The sequence below is a fragment of the Mus caroli genome, unplaced genomic scaffold (assembly GCF_978045245.1).
Source record: "Mus caroli unplaced genomic scaffold, Mus_caroli_1 scaffold_2, whole genome shotgun sequence".
Taxonomy (NCBI): domain Eukaryota; kingdom Metazoa; phylum Chordata; class Mammalia; order Rodentia; family Muridae; genus Mus; species Mus caroli.
Window position 1 is genome coordinate 110,267,152 of NW_028227257.1, and position 20,201 is coordinate 110,287,352.

The 20,201-nt window shown below is 42.8% G+C and overlaps 1 protein-coding gene across 1 annotated transcript in view; it reads right to left on the bottom strand.

Annotated features, from left to right (window-relative positions):
* The window catches only part of Myo3b (myosin IIIB), a 336,609-nt gene that overhangs the window by 148,853 nt on the left and 167,555 nt on the right, over window positions 1–20,201 (bottom strand). Inside the window, exons 21-22 of the mRNA XM_021150395.2 lie at window positions 19,828–19,957; window positions 4,470–4,549 (exon numbers count right to left, since the gene is read on the bottom strand). Of these exons, the coding sequence (XP_021006054.1) occupies window positions 4,470–4,549; window positions 19,828–19,957 (210 nt within the window). The remainder of the gene's footprint in view (window positions 1–4,469; window positions 4,550–19,827; window positions 19,958–20,201) is intronic.

Genomic DNA, 20,201 nt, shown 5'->3' on the forward strand with positions numbered 1-20,201 from the left:
ATTTATCATCATCATCATCACCCACCTAGGATGTGTTTTCTCTTGGCATGAGTGACTTTTGGACCTAGCATTAAGCTTTATGCCTAGGTATTCTAGTAACAGTTCGGAATGAATGGGCTTAAGCAATCCAATCTTCTCTCCTTAGCCTCCTAACCAATAGGGTCTACCTACCACCAGGTGCAACACTGCTTAAAGAAATAAAACTTACTATTTTGAAGTTCACTAAGATCAACCAACTACAGTAAAATGGAAAATTACAGAGTAAAACACCAATTCATATTTAAAAGCTCTAAGGTGGCTGTGGGCAGGAGGGGGTCCCAAGTGAGTATAACCCCCTGTCTGACCACCCAACAACTGTATTTCCACAAAACTGCAGAGTAAAAGTCTGTTCTTCATTATATCTGTGGGAATACTAGACCCTGTCTTTAGTCTACTAACTACATGCTTAGTGCTATATTTTCCAGGAAAAAAAAAAAAAAAAAAAAAAAAAGGCTCCCTACGGGGTTTATTTCCACTTTAAGGACTTCAGTAATGTAAGTGAGCAGAAGCCGAGCATGCTCACTTTCTGCTGGTATGACTCTGCGTGATTCCTTGTGGGTGGTGCTAGCTCAGAGTCCTCATGCGTAACTAAACTCATTGGGTCACAGACTCTGGTCCCCCACTACTGAGCAGGCTTCCATATTCATATAGACTCCATGCACAGAACCTTAGATGGCTGTCAAAACTCAAAGCAAATACCAAGTATAGTGTACACGAGAACACTCTCTTCACACAGTCACAGAATTCTCCAAATGATCATCTGATGCAAGAACGGTCTCTATTCCACTATGCAGATGAAAAAGTTAGTGCTCATAGATATTTAGGTAAGTGGTCCAGTCGTGACGCCAGTGTATGCGGTGCCTAGGGCTGAAACCTGCTCTGATCTCTAAGCCTTCCTTCTTGTCTTTCTGCACTGCTATCTGTGTGCTTTCCTATAACTTACAGAATGGAGGAAGTCTGAAAGTACGGCATCATCACAAAGATTTGCCTCGTCTGTCAGCTGAATTTATTCTGCCATAAAGACACCGTCTCTAAACAATCCCACAAACCAGCCAGAGCTCAGCAGTAAAGGAAAAGCTGAAGAATTTTCTCCTCCTCTGGGTAAGTGCCCACCATCTGCATCCTAAAACCTCAGAAGTGTCTCTAATCATCTTCCTGACAAGGCTCTTTGTCAAGAACTTTTACTATCAGGTGATTGATATAGATAGCTCGTAAGAAAAGGCCCTCTCAGAAGCCTCCCTGGCCTGCCTCTTCAATAGTCTATGAGAACTAGTGTAGCCAGGTTGCAGGATGCACCTTCCCCACCCCCACCACCATCTGTGCAAACAGCAGAAGCAGGAAGGCCTCTCTAGCCTTTTGTTTTTCTTCTCTGAAGCATTTCATAAAGCCAGGGCAGGTTGCTCTCTCTGACCTCCCTACCCCCTTGAAGGCATGCAGGTGTCTTAGCTTACATCACAAGGGAGGATGCTGCATAGACCACCAAGAAGGATCTGAAACAACAAGGGTTGCTACATTTTGTCCTCTGAGAATCTCTGCCTGGCTGATTAGACACAGTTTCCCATGTCCCAAGTCTGTCTTTTGAAATGGGGCTCTAAACCAGAAACTTTATGACAGATGACAAACACACAGTAATCATTTTATATCCTACAAAGCCCAGCTTCATAGAGTGCCCTGTGTCCCCTTAGATGAAACGGAGCCCAAATGATAACTTTTCTGTTTTTGCTTTGTTTTTTAAGGAAGTTTCACTAGCACAGGCTAGTCTTGAATGCAGACTGGTCCTGTGTCTGTGGCTTTGGGGCTGGGATTACAGGTGTGGGCCCTGTGCTTGCCTGTGTGTTGTTGTTGTTTGTTTGTTTACTGGTGTTGTCTTTCATGCTTTTGAATTCCTTAATCAGAACTTTCAGTTCATCTGCTTTCAAAGAACAAACAAATTCCAGTCCTGTGTACTTATCACATATATGCTTTTAAATGTAGACCACACACTTCTCAGGTGGGCAGGTCTGGACAATGCTGTATGGAACAGGGAAGGAGATAGCACCAGGCTGGATTGTAGGCTTAAAGGACAGGGTCCAGGTCTCAGCAGGACTCCAAACTCAGAAATCAAATGTAAGAAAGAAAGGAGATCTGGACAAGGGAGAATCTTTTTGTGTTCTGATCTCGCTTAGAATTTTGTGGAAGCCAATAACTCCAACAACAACAACAACAACAACAACAACAACAACAACAAAAGGACACCACCTCCCCCACTCCAGGCCATCATATTGTGTAGATTCTGCATTTGTTAATGTGCCTGCCTGCTAAAATTTATCTGTAGCCACAATGTCAACCACCAGTGCTTTTTCCTGGTCATTCACAGAATGTACATAGTAGGAAAACACAGGAGTCAGTCAGCTGGTGCCCAACTTTCCGTTAGAGTCAGAGTCACAGCCTGTCAGTCCTTCTGGGTCAGCTCTACACACACACACACACACACAGGTCTGCTCTCAGGGCCTATTGAAATGCTTCTGATTTTGCATTTATATGTGCATTATTGGTAACTGCCCACTTTTGGGGGTCCTCAAGTGTAATGCTGAAGTACTATATAGTGTTTCTAAACCCAAGAAGAGGGTCATGAGCCTCAGGCAGAAGATGTGTGCTGACAAGTTCCCCTCAGGAATTACAGTGAAATTGTCTGTGATTTTAATGGCACAGATGCTGTGTGGGTGAAATATGGTTTTTATAAAAGTACTGAACAGGTTTGATTGTAAGGTCTATGTGACTCTAAGTGTGTGTGTCTGCATGTGTATGTGAACTTGTGTATGCTGTGTGTGTATGTGTGTGTGTGTTCAAACAAAATCACATCAACTGAGGGTTAGGTTGGCTCTGACCAGACTGTTGCTGGAACCTAACCCTGTGTTACCCTCTAGGGGCAGTTGTTCAGCATTGCTGTTTGCAGTGACATTACAGATCATAGTTTTTATAAATAATGAGAATCAACTGCATTTAATACATTTAATAACATTTAATACACACCACATTCTCATGTAAGATCAGGAAGTTCTTAGGAGCACTTACACTCCTATACACATCTCTCCCATGGGCCCATCTAGCCATGGCGAATAGTCCTGATAGCTTGCCAAAAAGAAACAACATTAGGGGATTCAAAAAGGTCATAATAGCAACATGGGCAAAAAAAGTTATCATTACATAAAATCTTTAGAGCCCTAGTATTTGCAAGTAAATATTTTATTATCAAGAAAGTATAAATCTGTGCATTTGTATCAGTTCTAGAGTAATATTTAATGGAATTATATGTGATAAATTAGTTATTTTTAAATATGTTAATAGGCTATATAAATAAAAAGTAAAAAAAAAATTCAGAAATGTGAAGTACTTATTACTCCAGTGCCTTTAAGATAATTGGTTTTCAGGTTAGGATGTGTTTTTTCCTTATTCTTGGGGGATATACTGGAAGGGATGTCTGAAGTTGGGCTTCATCAAACTCCTTTTCCTATGCATACACTTGTACAATAAAGTTTAACTTGTAAATAAGGCAGAGTAAGAGATGAACAACAACGAATGATACAGTGATCAACTCTAGGTTGTACTGTACTAATAGAATCAGGAAGCTTGTGGGGCTTTTCCCTCACATCAAACTAGTCAGCATCTCATGTCTGAGGGACAACATTAGGTTTAAGGAAAAAAGCTCTGTGATGTCACAGGTAACCCAACAACTGAGTTGGCCACTAAAGGACTAGAGCATGGGTAGACATAGAATGTGGATTCAAGGATGAGTCCTCTCGTATCAGAGCCCAGAGAGAGAGAGAGAGCATAGAGCTCATACTGTCCTTAGGTGAGAGCACATGGAAAACACTTGCTAGATTTTTCATTTAATACTTTTGAACGTGAGTCATGATTGACCACTGGTGGTTGAAGCCATGGAAAGCCGAACCACAGACAAATGGGGAGTGCTGTCTATACAATAGACTTCACTCAGTTGTTCTTGCAGACCTGTCTAAACCTCAGTTGGAAGGGCCAAACAGCTGGATATTATTTTATGGTTAGATACGTGTGAACCCTCCTAACATGACCCCTGCATAACTCATTTTTAGAGAACAAACAATGGTTTGGTTGTTTTTGTTTGTTTGTTTCTCCTTGCTGACTCTGTCTGGTCTTTTACCTTCTGTGTTAGTCTCACAGAAAATTGTTTATCTTCTTTCTAGAAAGACTCTGTTCACATGTCATCATCCTCTACGTTAGGGTTATTTTGTTTTTCCGACTATCAGGATTGCAAGAATTCCATGATTCAAATTTCCTAAACTTTCAAAACCCCCTTGTTTCCTCGAACACTGCAGGTCACTTTTGCAAACGGGCAGATGGAGAGAAGCGTAGCTTGACTTGGTGTGAGCATGGACTCCCAGACCCATCCGTGGAACAAATCAACTGCTCACCTTGGCCCTCCCAGCACTGAAATGTGGAGGCAAAGATCTCGAGGATGCTGTGATCTTAGCTCTGGTTTGTGCCAAATTACCTGAGCAAAAAGACAAGAAAGAAAGAAAGAAAGAAACAAACAAAAACACCTTAAATTGAAGGAAAAGTTAAGAAACCAAGTTATGGATAATTTTCTCTTTCACATTCTTGTGTTTTTCTGAGTTTTCTAATTAATACCCTTAGAATTTTTTTAAAATGCAAACTTTTCAGCTGACAAGATGGCTCAGTTTGCTGTCTGAAAACCCTGAGTTCAATCCCTGGGTCCCACACTGGTGGAAGGAAAGAACTGACTACCACAAGGTGTTTTTAGACCTCCACATGCACACCACTGTATTGCTGTACCTTCACACACACACATACACACACACACACCCCACATCACAAAGCTAAAACAGTTAAAAAGTTAATTCAAGTGGTTGAATATTGAAGACTTAGATACAAGACTTGAAACAACAAAATTCCTGTAAGAAAAGTTTCAAAGCTTTTGGTCTCGACAATGAGTATGGTCTACTGACACAAGGTGACCATGCCTACATGTAAAAATCCAAACTCCAAAATGTTCCAAGAGGCAAAAGCTCTGAGCTCTGATAGGATGCCACTGTGGACCCTCCCTAGCCCACCTTGAACTGTGCTCCATGCACAAAACTATACTGTAATTCTACCTGAGACTGAGCCCAGGGCATTGTACATGCCACGGGTCGGCTCTTCAGCTCTGCTGCTGAACTACATCCCAGCTATATAACATAAAAACTTACTGTGTTCATTGTGCAAAATAGGACTGGAGGTAAAACTCAAAGATCCTGGATTGGATCCCCAGCATCACACATACACATACAACATATGTATACAGTATATAATATTAGATAATTATATATAATAATATAGTATTATAGTTATATGTATACTATCTTATATAAAGACAGTATGTGTGTAATGCTGGGGATATATCTATGTATATATCTATGTATACATATATATGTATATCTATATATCTATAACACTTAGCATGTACAAAGCCCACAGCTCAATCTCTAGTATAATAATAGTATAGGTTTGTGCATGGAATAATAAATATTATTCTTGTAATATAAAATACATAATAGATTCATGTTATATTATATAGTGTTAGATAATAATTATATATAATACAATATTATAATTATATGTATAATATATGGAGAGTGTGGTATGTATATATGTGTATGATGTGGGGGATCAAATATATATGTGTATTTGATATATAGTATATGAGGTGTATACATACATATGTGTGTATATATATATATATATAAAACATATATACACATAAATGTGTCTATATATGTATATAACCTAGATCATAAATTTATGTGTATATACATACTAATACTATACACATATATGCATATGGTAGAAATTGCCTTCAGGGACTTTAACACATATATGTGGAACCTAAATCTTGTGTTTAGACTTGGCTACATCTCCCAGACAGCTCATTATGCAGATGCAAATATTCTCAAATCAAAATCTAAGATTTTGAAAATCTGAAATCTGAAAGGCTTCTGCTCCCAACCATGTGGACAGTGACCATCAGACACATTATCATTTACTGTGAACAACTCATGTAGGACTTAAAGCACAGCATCAGCATCAAAGGTGAGAGAAGAGATCTTCCCACCAGCTCTGTGAGCATCCATTAGTAAAAAGCAAGCGTGAACAGACATGGGCCAGCTCCTGGCCACGCGCGCGCACGTTCCTGTGGCTGGCCATGCACATGCATTCCTGTGGCTTACCTTTGAGGAGCCTCTCTGTCTCTCTTTCCTTCCTGATCTACCCTCCACCCTTTCTTCACCAACTCCAGTGTGTGAAGACATTTGTTTGCATTTTTACTTCCGGAGCTATTTTGTGCAACAGAAGGCAGACTTGTCAATGAAAGGAAAAGCTGCGACATGTGCTTATATGCAAGATGCTCAAGATTTCAAAGTTTTCATGAGTCTAGCACAGAGATGTTCAAATGTTTTCTCTGGTGATATCTTCAGAGGCTAAACTGTGATTAATAGCCTGCAAAGAACCCTTTGAAGGAGGATTGGTGACATCAAAGTCGTAATCCGGGGTGGCAGGAGCTTTATAATGAGTGGGAAGCATTTTAACACATTTCAAAGGATTTACAACACAAATAAACAATAGATCCCAGCCACCAGGCCTGCTACACACACCTTCCAGAAACATAACCTATAAGAACTTTCCATTTTCATTTATATGTAAATACGCTTTTCACACTCCTTTCAAATGGTAAGCATCCTTGGAGCTTCACCCAGGACAGCACCTTCACAACGATCACCCCTTCTGACCCTGTGCTTCTGGGAAACTGTGATTTCCAATGTTTCCTGGGTGGGGTGCGATCCTTGAGAAGAGGCAGTGATACAATTGAGATCCTATGCAGGAATCTGAAGTAGGGGTTAAAGTCTCTCACCCCATTCTCCTGCTTCCTGCCTAACTGAAGGATTTTCACCTTCAGTTACCTCATAAGAATTGTCCCAAATACGTGGCCATTGGTTTCTGTAATTCCACAGACTTCAGTGCCCTCTGCTGCCCCACCAGGCTGTCTGAGTTTGCTGCAGGGCACTGGCAGCCCAGAGCCAGCCCATGCCAACGTGAAAACTACACCTTCCTGTCTGTCGATCCTACCAAAGGCCTGTGTTGATCCTGTCTCTGGTGCGGCTTTGTTTGAGGGAGTCTTCTACCCAAGTTAATGGTGGATGCTCCCTGGAGGGAACTTTTTTGAAGGTTCTCTCAGTTCTTTCACTGAAAGTATCAGCAGAGATTGATGAGAGAGAGAGAGTTCTATACACCCCACTTCCACAGCTCCCTATACCCCATTTCTACAACTCCCTACACCCCACTTCCACAGCTCCCTACACCCCACTTCCACAGCTCCCTATACCCCACTTCCACAGCTCCCTATACCCCACTTCCATATCTCCCTATACCTTACTTCCTCAGCTCCCTACAGCCCATTTCCACAGCTCCCTACACCCCACTTCCTCAGCCCTCTACACCCCACTTCCTCAGCTCCCTACATCCTACTTCCACAGCTCCCTACACCCCACTTCCACAGCTCCCTACACCCCACTTCCACAGCTCCCTACACCCCACTTCCACAGCTCCCTACATCCTACTTCCACAGCTCCCTATACCCCACTTCCACGGCTCCGTTGCTGCTTTCACCTGCCTGGGCTGATGTTGGATGATCCCTACCTAATCCTAATGGAGAGTCTCACTTGGGATGACCTAACAGATTCAAACTTGATTTCTCAACTAATCTGACCTTGGCTTCCTTCCTGGCCAGAATCATAGTTTGTGCTGACACTGTGTGGGGAGCCCCCAGGGCAGACCTGTGCCTCTGTGGGGGTTGCAATGACTTCAAATCTACTCACTGAAAGTTTCTAAGTCGGTTGCTAATAAAACATAAGGAGCTAAATTCAGTAGTTGTGTAAAACATATTATAATATTTCATATGTTAGAAGATACTTACAATATCTTTCTATAACCATCTAAATCTGTAACAAGGACTTATAAATTTGATACATGGAGGAAATTTAAAATAGCCATAGAATTTGGATAGCAGGAGCCCAAGGAGCAGAGAGTGTGAACTATTAGATTTTGTCCTTGGTGGATTTTTTTTTTCTTTCTCCCTGGCATTTATCTATGATTTTAGGCATTGATATTAATAAATAGGCAGAGTGGGTGGACAAGTTCCCTGCTCATTTAGACATCGCTAAATCTCTCACGAAGGGAGAATCGATGGTTAGTTGGGAAGAAAAGTCATCGTTCTGTGGAGTAAAGGAATAGAAAAGAAATAAGAAACCAGCTTGCCTGTGCCACACCTGCTCAACTGAAAGAAATGTAGAGAACTGTAACTCCTGTGGGAGCCCGGAGGTGGAGACAGAAGAACCATCTGGAATCTCCTAGCTTGCAGGCTGTAGCATGGCGGAGGTAGGAGAGCCTGCCTCACCACGAGGGGCCCGAGAGTACTGGTTCATAAAAGCCATGCTCTGACTTCCACACATTTACCACAGTGAACACAGTCAGGCACGCATCGTCACACAAGCACTAACAGTAATGAGTGGATGAACTGGAAGGGAGGACAGACACAGAAAACTCACTGTTTTCTGACCATACAACTTTATCTTTATGATACCTGTGGGAAAGTCAGAATCCTAAAAAACAGCTTTCCTGGTTTTATACTGCTTTAAGATAACTTTTTTCCTTCAAATTGACTTATGTTATATGCATGAATATTTTGTCTGCATGAATGGTTGTCCATCATGTGCACACCTAGTGGTTCCTCAGAGGTCAGAAGATGACATCAGATCCCCTCGAAGTGGAGTTATGCCTGGTGTGAGCCATCATTTAGGTGCTGGGAACCAAACCCAGGTAGATCCTCAAGAAGTGCATTTAACCACTGAACCATCCTTCCAGCTCCTGTTTTGTCTTTTAGTTGTCTGACATCTTAAAGGATTTTTGCATAATTAATAACTCTAGACCATGTCCTTAAAGGAACCCAAGACAAAGCTTTCTCTGATGTCCCAGACAGCTTGAAATAGGAGGTCTGTCATTTAATAATGTTCAAATTATTCTCACTTCTATAAGCAGAATGCAATTAATTACTGAGCGTACAATTAAGGAGGAGGGAAGAAGGAGGAAGAGAAAGAAGGAAGAGGAAGAGGAGGAGGAGGAGGAAGAGGAGGAGGAAGAAGCAGCTATAGAGAGCAAAAGCTAGCAGAAGTTACCTACCTGACAGGCATTGTAATTCCATGTTAACCTCAGGGGCTAAGGCTCGTCCATCCACTCCAGGTCCTCTCAGTTCAAGGCAGATGTGCTGCCTTATATTAATAGTAATCTCTAGGGATGCAGAAATGATTCCATTTCTTTTAGATATCTTTAAAAATAACCACTAATTTTTATTTCTGTTCCTCTTCATTTATTTGAAAATGTTTTTTCAGTACCTGGTTGTATTGGCTAGTTTTGTGTCAACTTGACACAGCTGGAGTTATCACAGAGAAAGGAGCTTCAGTTGAGGAAATGCCTCCACGAGATCCAACTGTAAGGCATTTTCTCAATTAGTGATCAAGAGGGAAAGGCTCTTTGTGGGTGGTGCCATCCCTGGGCTGGTAGTCTTGGTTCTATAAGAGAGCAGGCTGAGCAAGCCAGGGGAAGCAAGCCAGTAAAGAACATCCCTCCATGGCCTCTGCATCAGCTCCTGCTTTCTGACCTGCCTGAGTTCCAGTCCTGACTTCCTTGGTGATGAACAGCAGTATGGAAGTGTAAGCTGAATAAACCCTTTCCTCCCCAACTTGTTTCTTGGTCATGATGTGTGTGCAGGAATAGAAACCCTGACTAAGACACAGGTATAAGACTTGTAAACTGGGGTTGGAGAAATAACACTTCAGAGCACCATCTGCTCTTCCAGAGGATCCAGGTTCAATTCGCAGCACCCACACGGCAGCTCACAACTGTCTATAACTCCAGTTCCAGGGGATCTGACAACCTCATAGAGACATACATGCAGACAAAAACACCAATGCACATGTTGTCAAAGACAAAAAAAGTTCCTTAATGATGCCACATGGAAAACTACTCAGGCAGCTAACTAACGTGGTGCCTCTGACTTCCCTTGTCTTCTAAGGTTCTTGGGGCAAGCACTAAATTCATTCGCTTTCGTTCTATGCCCAGCATTCATCTATATATATGTGTGTGTCTCAGAGCAAACAATAAATGTGTGTGAGTGCACACATGAATGAATTGTGTGGTGCTGAATTTTACTTACAAGGCACTCAAAGTCCTCAGAACCCCCAGCTCCTCTCCCTTCCCTCCACATGTCTTGAGCTCTTTGCTGGTCTCTGGGCCTGCTTTTGTATTTCAGATCCTTTGCTTGGGCTGTGAGATGCTTGCATGGCAGAGAGGCCGTGGTTCAACATGTGACATCCATAGTCAAACCGCCTGGGGTTTGTCTCAGACCTGCCACTTGTGAAGAAGGCTTGGCCAGTTGCATGCTTTTACTGCCCGGATTTGATCATCTAGAGAGCTGGCTAGATGTTGGCTGTGCCTGGGGAAGCGAGTGGTCCTGCTCAGGTTATGGTTAACATGGTTGAAATGCAGCAGAGATGCGGGCGTTGTTGGCAGCCCTGAGATCAATGGAAGGAAGCCACGTGAGACCTCTGGGGCTCCGGTTGGTCAAGTGCTAGTTGAAGCTAAACATGGCCAAGTCATCATTTCTCCATCAGACATTTTGGGAGTTATGAAAACGCTATCAATTAAGGGTTCCAGCTAAGAAGAGTTTTATGGAAGATCCATTTTTTTCTATTGCCTTGGGGTCATTAATGTTGAGCTGGACAATTAATTAGGAAATAAGAATTAAATGAATTGAGGACTTAAGGGTTGATGGCTTACATTATTATTTCCCTGTTTATCTTTTGAAGGTATGCACCTTTTTAAAAGCTAGAAATCATAAACTACCAGCAACACACAGAATTTATAGCATTGTTTAATGTCACTTTGCTTTAAAATTTCTGGAGAATAAGGAAATAACTGTGGAAATTAGATTACTTTTCTTCACTTAACTACCAGTATTTACTAAGTATTTTATTATGTCATCGACATTTTAGACATAGGCTGTCTAAAAGTAATTACTTAGTACAACAAGGCCACAAAGAAGGAAACTGAGGCACAAGGTCGGAAAGCTCAAGGTCAGAGCCCTGAGCAGCACAGCAATTACCAGACACACACCCCCCTCCCAGTGACTCCCCTGTCTGAATTCAACCCTGGTTGTTTCGGGCATTTTGATATTATAAGCAAACCACCGAATGGCTGACAGATGATCTGAAGTGGGGAGGGCCACTTACAGACTAAATCACATTAGCCAAATGCAGGTCCCAGTGAGTACCTGGAAATCAGTCGGCACGCTTGAGCTAAACCTTATCCACTAGAAGATAGTTCATCTGGTGTCTTTATAATTTGAACTACCCCTGTGGGGTGTGAAGAAGAGACCCCATTCTATTAATATTGGATCTTAAAAACCTCAGTGGTCCTCTCTCCCAGCCTCCTACCCTCCAGTTCAGCTGAGCAACATTTAATTTCATTTAGGGACCTCTCACATATGCAAGCCAGTTAAGTTCATAAATGTTACTTTGTTGCTCTGCACAGCTGGGGTTTACAGCTTTGCTTTGCACATACTGGGACCAAAGCAAAGTGATTAACTTTATATGTATTGAACATATGGACCAGACTGTTAGAAGATGGTCTTGGGTGCTGAAGGGAAAGAATACAGACTCTATGAACATGACCCAGATTCCTGAGGGGTGGGGTGGAGTGTGAAATTTTGATCCGTAGCTAAGTAGAGACAATAAAATTACAATGCCTTTGTTTCTAGTTTACTGTCTTTAAGGGGTCTGAGGTTAGCTTTTAGGAAGGTGGGGGGAAGTGAGCTGAAAGCTACACTATAAAGAGATTTTATAGTGGAATAAATTACTAAACTATAGGGCTGTGGGACCTTTTCTCCAGTGTGAGCTATGAAAATATAAAATACATAGAAAAATAAAGGGATTCTTACATCTTAAACAGAAACATTTTCCTTTTCTATGAATGAGAATGCTGGCAGACAAAGATGGAAATAGTCATTTTATATATTTCTGACTATTTTAAAAATCAGAGGTGCTATATTTGGTATATATGATAGGACCATTAAAGAAATAAAGCAAAATGGCCCTAAATTGAACTGCCACTAAATACAAAGGTGCTTCCCTAATGGATTTCAGAGCAATGCAGAGGATATTCATAAGGGTGTGGACAGGGGTGAAGCTGGCTCTCAACATACACTAATTTTTCTAGTATCAGAGCCCTTTTTGAAACTCATTATTAATACTCGTTTTAGGTTTTGTTTATGTTTGGTTGGTTGGTTGGGTTATGGTTTTGTTTTGTCTGTTTTGTGGTTTTTATTTTTTATTTTTTTAAAGACAGGGTTTCTCTGTGTAGCTCTGGCCGTTCATAGAACTTGCTCTGTAGAAAAGGCTGGCCTTGAACTCACAGAGATCCGCGTGCCTCTACCTCCTGGGTGCTAGGTTTAAAGGTGTGCGCTACCACAAAGGGCTTTGTTTTTGTTTGTTTGTTTGTTTGTTTGTTTTGTTTTCTCTCTCCTAAGATGGGGCAGCATTGGACACCTCTCTAGAACTAGGAATACTAGAAGAACTTTGGAAGGCAGATTTCAGCTCACCATTGGCAGAGAGTCCTAGATGAAGAAGACAGGAGAGAAAGGCTGGAGATCTGCAGCGTCTCAGTGGGAACCACAGACTTTCTACCCTTTAGATGTTTGCATACAAAAATACATTACGATCCGTAAAATCCATCTAGGTATTTCTGTAGTAAGGATGCTTTGGGACTTTCATAGTCAATATTATACTCATTTTTTGATCATGAAAATCTCTTACTTGGAGCTGGCAGTCACTAAAGCCCACCCACATAAAAGCCATTGAGCCAGCGTATGCTTGTAGTACCAACACTGGAGAGCTGGGGGGGGGGGGCGAGAAGGATTCGGCAGATTCCCAAGGGGCCATTCTAGCTGAATTGGTAGTAAGCTCCAGGTTCAGTGAGAGACACTGTCTAAAAAATAAGATGGAAGCCAGGCATGGTGGCATACACTGGGGAGGCAGAGGCAGGTGGATCTCAGTGAGTTTGAGGCCAGCCTGGTCTACAGAGTGAGTTCCAGGACAGCCAGGGCTACACATAGAAACCCTGTCTTGAAAACCAAAACCAACCAACTAAGTAAATGTGGGGAAGCTATTGAGATCAAGGAAGATATTCAATGTTGGCCTCAGGGACACATACATCCATTCCAGCACATGCAGAAGCGTGTGTACCTGCACACACACAGAGACACACACAGGCACACACCCCCTTCCATTCATCTTGAATTCCTTCAGATCTCATAATTCCTTTATTTCATGAAGCTTTGAAAAGCACCATTTCATATTGAAAATCCTAGACATGTCTATGTGTGACGAAAGCCATAAAAGAGTTATACTTTTCTGGAACTCTGTGAAACAATAATTTCTCTTACACATTGGGAAATGGTTAAAAAATCAGTATATATACATATATACATATATATCTTCTATAAAAATATATGATATATAAATATTAAAATTATATATGTATGTATCTTCTATAAAAATATATGATATATAAATATAAAAATGATATGTATATATATGTATATATGTGTATGTATGTATGTATGTGTATATATATGATAAAAAAAAAAACAAGGGTCCTAAAAGACCACATTAAGGACATTTGCTGGTCTTTTAGAGTTTAATCCCCAGCACCCACAATGGGCAGCTCATACCTACCTGTGAGTCCAGCTCCAGGGGTTTTGACACCCTCCTTCTGACCTCCAGAGGCACCTGTCCACACATGGTGTACTCTCACATACACACATATAAAATTTAAAACATAAATATATTTAGAAAGAAGAGACTCCACAGCACCCTTCTGTCCCATCATCTGGCCTTTCCTCCTGGAGAACCACTGTGACCTTGATGTGTCTGCATTTCTCTCTGAGAACAAGTCTGAGGCGCTTCTGTGGCAGGGCGATGATTCCCCACAGTCACACCAGTCACACAGTGGCCACTGAGCTTGCAAAATGTGGCTGGCCTTAACTGAGATGTACCTTAAGTGTAAAGACACTCGAGAATTTGAAGATACTACCAAAAAGTAAAAGACATCATTTTACACGGATTATATGTTAAATAATATTTTCATCTACGAATTAAATATGTGACTGAGATTAATTTTATGTATCTCCTTTTACTTCTTAACATGTTCCATTCTTCTCTAAGAAAATCCAACTGACATTTCAAACCACGGGGACCTAAGTTGACAGCTGGAGATTGGTAGGGTCCCTTCTAACTGCAGCTTTACTTGGTACAAAGTCCCTCAGCAGAAGTAGAGGCTGGGGCCAGATCCTGGTTCAGGGGCTTCTCAGACAACCCCGCTGATCAGGTGGGAGAGACTGCATACAGAATTTTAAGAGGTAAGAAGCATTAAAACTTCTGTACTTGGAGAAGAGAAACCAAAGCCTAAAGGCGTGGAGGTGGGGGAGCATGGATAATTTCAAGAGTTACTTTCTTCACCCCACTGTACCACCCCCTTGGTCTTGTGGAATCTAATGAAGACCAGATCCTTATGGACAAGTACTGAGAGCCATTAACAAGCAGAGAAAGAGCCAGGAGAGTGTGGGGTCTCTCCTGTGGCTATGGACTCTGCTTCATCCTCCAGCTTACCCAGCCCATGGAGGCTGGGGCCCTAGGGAATTTATAGACCTCTGAAGCCCCAGGCCAGCATGACCCTGAGCAGCCTAGGCCATGGTTCCAGGACATTCTACTCCTGTGCTCGGGTGCTTCCTGGCACCATCTGTCCTGGGCCCCCAGGGAAGACTCCAGGCTTCCCTCCTCCCTGGGAGGCTCCAAAATCACTTGCAGATGCCAGAGTGACTGTAGTCACATCTGCCTTCCTGGTGAGTGCTAGCAGCCTTACACTTCTCTCTAGACTGCGAATGTGGCTTTCTGAGTGGAGTTCCTTCTGACGTTCACAGTTTATTAAAAGAAACCCCAGGCTCTGGCAGGCTGGCAGCCAGCACAGTAAATCACAGAGCATCCACATTTCTGATGTGTGCTTCAAGCGCTCTTGCGACTACCAGGAAATGCCATTCACAAATGGCTCTGGGGCAGCACAGAGCCTCACTGTGACAGCTCCACTCCAGCAGCTGCGGGGGAGGTGATGCCCTTCCCTCATCGTCTCCAGCAGCTCACATTCCAGAGGATTCACTTCACCCATCCCGGAATCCCCCAGGAAGTGAAACTGGGGTTGAATTTTGAAGGACTAACTGGGAGGCAGGGGAGGTGGGAGGAAAGAAGGTATGGTGGGGAGGCATGGCGTGGGGAGCATTGGAGTGCTGGATATATGCTCCACACATGTGTGGAACAGAAAGCTCTGTCTTAAATCTCATGCAGCTCAGTGTTAGCAGAGAGGCACACAGCATGACCACACAAGGCAGAATAGCACTGTGAGGTAGACCAATGTGTTTAACCGCATAGCTCTGGTTGTCTATTGTGGTGTGAGGAGCCCCGTGCAATAACACTTACTAGTCCTGAAATAGTCCACCTGCAGGCCAAAGCATGGTCAGGGTAGCAGGCCAAAAGGAAGAGAATCCATGCTGACTGTGGCCGTCTATCCAGTGCTGACTTCGAACCTTGGGATGAGAGCACCCTCTAGCACCTGCTATCTTTCTCACCAGACTTAGCTGCTGCTAGACAACACAGGAGTGGCCCTGTCTCCTGGCCCCCTGGGGCTTTACAATTTCACTCTGCATGTTCAGTCTCTTTTGTAGTCAGTGAGAGCAGGAAAGTCAAAGGAAGCATTGGGGGAAATGCTGGGTGATTACTATCTCTGATGTCACATGGCAGTTACCATGGTAACTTGGTTGTGGAATGTCTCCCCCAAGACCCATGTGTCAAGGCACAGTCTCCAGCCCTGGTACTACTGGCAGGAGATGCAAGCCTCTAAGAGGCAGGAACTAGTGAGAGATCTTCAGATTGTTGGAAGTGTCTCCCTAAAGACAGTGATAGAAACCTGGCCATTTTCTTTCTCTCAAGAAAAAGGTGGTTTTTGCTCTACCAGGCAAACCTGCCACTAGGTGCTACCCCAGTACCAAGCCAGCAGAAACAATTGACCATGAGCTGTAATGCCTAACACTGTGAGAAGTAAAACTTTTCTCTTTATGAATTGGTTATTGCTGGGTATTTGTTAAAGTCATGGAAAGCTATCAAAGTTATACACAGTCAAGTGTTGATCTTTTTGACCGTAATAAGGAACTCAGCCAACACATCTTTTCTATAGCCACTAATTAAGGGAGTGTTACTTTCCAGGTCGCCCAGGGAAGAGGCTCCCTTGGAAGGGTAAGAAAGCCAGTCTAGGGCACACTGATGCCTGACTTGGGAAGTAAAAGACAGTTTCTAGCTCCCACGAAACCAGAACTTAGCTGGAAGGAATTCTTTGATAATGAAATTAAAATTTTCCTTTGAATTTTAAGGGATGTTCCTTAGCTTTCGGCAAAAGCCCGTATTACTGTGAAATAGAAAGTGCTCGGAAGAGTGTGCAAAGCATAAGTTCACTGCATAATGACCACTATGAAGCAAGTGTCCAGGGGTCCACCATTCAGATCAGAAGCCAGAGCATCCAAGCATGGCCAGGACCAGCTAGGCTGACCCTTGCAATGCTTGTTGCTATATTTTAAAAAAGATTTATTTGTTTTATTTTATATGAATAAGTAATTTGCCTACATGTATGTATGTGTACTGTGTGTGTGCCTGGTGCCTGTGGAGGTTAGAAGTGGGCATCGGATCTCCTGGGACTGGAGTTATAGACAGTTCTGAGCCACCATATGGGGGCTGGGAACGGAACTTGGCCCCTCTACAGGAGCACCAAGTGTTCTTAACCAACAAGCCATTCATTTAAGTTTTGAGGCAGGGTAAATAAAATGACATAAACAATGGGTTTCCAAGCACTGGAATTATGTTGCCAGAGTAACTGGGCCTTCTTTGTCTCTCACAGCAATGTCTAGCCACGTCCACCCCTTCAAAGAGACAAGCATACACCTGAAACAAACGCTTTCAATTTCAGTGGAAAAAAAGGAGACTTCTCTTCAAAGGCTATACTACAATTACAGACAGGCAGGCAGGCAGGCAGGCAGGCAGGCAGACAGACAGACAGACAGACAAACAGACAGAGGATAGATGGTGATAGATGTTTAACATTCTGCCATTTGATGCAAGACACAGCATCACTTTTTAATGAAGGTGGGAGGACGATTATCATTACAAGGTAGTAAACTGGGGACCACTTCAAAACAGAAAGTGAAGGCACAAGGAAAAAGGTTCTAGTTCCTCTACTGACACGCAGCACTGACTCTGCTGTAGCCTCCTGCTGTCTCAGTAGGCACCTTGTTGCCAGAAGACATTGGTGTCAGCTAACTGAATGCATTTTTGCATGAATAAATCCAGAAAGCAGACAAATACTCTTGCCTTTTAGTTTTGACACTTACATGCTGCTTTTAGTATTATTCAAAATTTGAAGAAGAGTGAATTTACAATTCAAAAAAAAAAGCAGCATCGTGCACAGCTCAGAATTACAGAGGAGCTTGCTAGGATATCACGTTTGTTTCCTCTCTCCTTCTGTCTCTCTCCCTTTCTCTCTCTCTCTCTCTCTCTCTCTCTCTCTCTCTCTCTCTCTCTCTCTCTCAAGCACACACACACACACACACACACACACACACACACACACACACACTTTTGTTACTCCTAGATGATGTGAGCTTCCATTTCCAGGCACAATTCAGAAAGGTTATAAGCTCTCTGGAAGATGAATTAAAATTTTAAGTCAAGAACTAGAAAAGGTTCTGCGGTGTTTCTTTCCTGCTTTGGGGTGACTCCGGGAAGGACAGGAGGCTCAAGGCAGAACTTTGCTTTCTGCATAGAGCCACCTAGTGCTCAGGACTATGAACTTTTTTTTTTCCTTCAGCCACAAGCTGAAAGAGTATAAATTCCAAAATCATGAACAGGTTTGACAAGTCATTATTTATGTTTATAGGAGAGTGCAAATGCCAGCTGAAGAGTCTTCCGGACAAATTTTATTTCAGGGACTATTAGCCCTGTTAATAACGGCATTATCTCTGCTTCTGCCCAGAAGCCAGCTGCAGAGGAGTCTGAACTCCAGAGGGGAACACCAGCCAGCTCTGCCCACAGCTCTTCACGGGATTCCGGGGAGCCACACGAATTAATCCTGGCTGCAGCCAAGAAGCATCTACAGGGCAAGCTGGCCGCAGACTTTGAGTGGGCACTGGGTACCACGGAAGCATGTTTGAAGGATGTTAAGTTACTTGTTCAAGTCAAGATGGGCACAGGTTGTATGTAGACTAGCTTTTTGTTCTCTCTTAGGCAGGATTTTCACTTACTCTGCATCATTTATACACTCAGCTATAAATTAGACATGGCGACAGTTCCATCCTACCTTGCAAAGGTCCCAGGTGAGAAACACGGGTGCCAATGATTTTAGGAAAAGGAAGGAGCTGTGAGAAGAGGATTGATGTGGCCCAGACAGAGACAGCTGGATCCCAGGTGAATCAAAGGAGCTTGGTCCAGTGAGAATCCATTGATCTGGGAACTCTCATCTGGGGACCTAGCATCCTGCTTCTTGGCACGAGGACCCACAGATGGACAGTTTAAGCTGTCTGTCAGCAAGTGAAGCCATAGATGTTCCAGGTTGTTTAGGAGAATGAGAGAGGGTGAGAACTGGACCAGGTAATCTCTGAGGGCTCTTGGTCAGAAGACCGTTGATGCGCCACACACCCTTTCCTTGGAATCTTACACCAATACATCTCCATAATTCTAGGTAAACCAAGTCTAGCCTAGATGCTTAGTGTGAATTAATGATTATATACAGTTTTATCAAGAGAGTTAAAAGGAGGCAGAGACAATGAGAATTGTAAGAGCTGATGTGGAAAGTGTGTGTGTGTGTGTGTGTGAATGTGTATATAAGTGTGTATGTGAGTGTCTGTGTATGAATGTGTGAATGAGTATGTATGTGTCTGTGTCTCTCTGTGTGTGTCTGTGTATGTGTGTATCTGTGTGTTCATGTGTGTGTGTGCACGTGCGTGTCTGTGTGTGTCTGCCACTGTGTGTGTATGAATGTGTGTATCTGTGTCTCTGTATGTACATGTGTGTATCTGTGAATGTGTCTTTGTGTGTATGTGTGTGTCTCTCTGTGTGTTCACATGTGTGTGTGTGTGTGTGTGTGTATTATGTGTGAATAATTCTTCTCAGGACTTAATTTACAAAAGAATAGTCATGCTCTTTTCTTGAATTTAAACAGCACCCTGACCCTGGTTAAAGTTCAATGTTGGTCTGGAGAGATGGCTCAGTGGTTAAGACCTTTGGGTGCTCCTGCAAAGAGTTCAGGTTTTGGTCCCAGTACTCACATCATAGCTCACACCCATCCTTAACTCCTGTTCCAGGGGATCTGATTCCCTCTATGACCTCTGTGGGCACCAGGCATGCACATGGTGCACACAGGCGTAACACTCAGACATGTAAAATAAAACAAAATAAAGTAAGTCTTGAAAAGGGGAAAATTTGATATTGACAGTGCACATATGATAGTATTTGGGCACTGACTGAAAGATACCACATTGGCACTGGACTAAAGCTTTGGGGAGTTCTCAGGTACCTGTTTTGGTCAAAGGAATTGAGAACAGTTGCTGAAGGAGTTTGTTCTCAGATGTCCTCAGGACTATCACCACGTCAGCAGGGAGGGTGTCTCTGTTTTTCTCAAGAACCCCAGAAGCATCGTATAACACCTAGAAGACAGACAGCAATGTGTGCAAGTTACCAGAGGCAACTGACTGTGGCCAGTGACACTGACGGGCTGTCTGAGGAGCCACTGCCCAGCAACTAGATATAAACTCATCCTGTCATGTAACACAAAGCCTTTGACTACCAAGCACCAGATAAAAGAGAGAAGTTGTACTTTTGACAGGTCAATTTATCTTAGCTTCCTGTCCAGTTATCTTTGAAGAAAGGATCATATGGAAGAAATGGCAT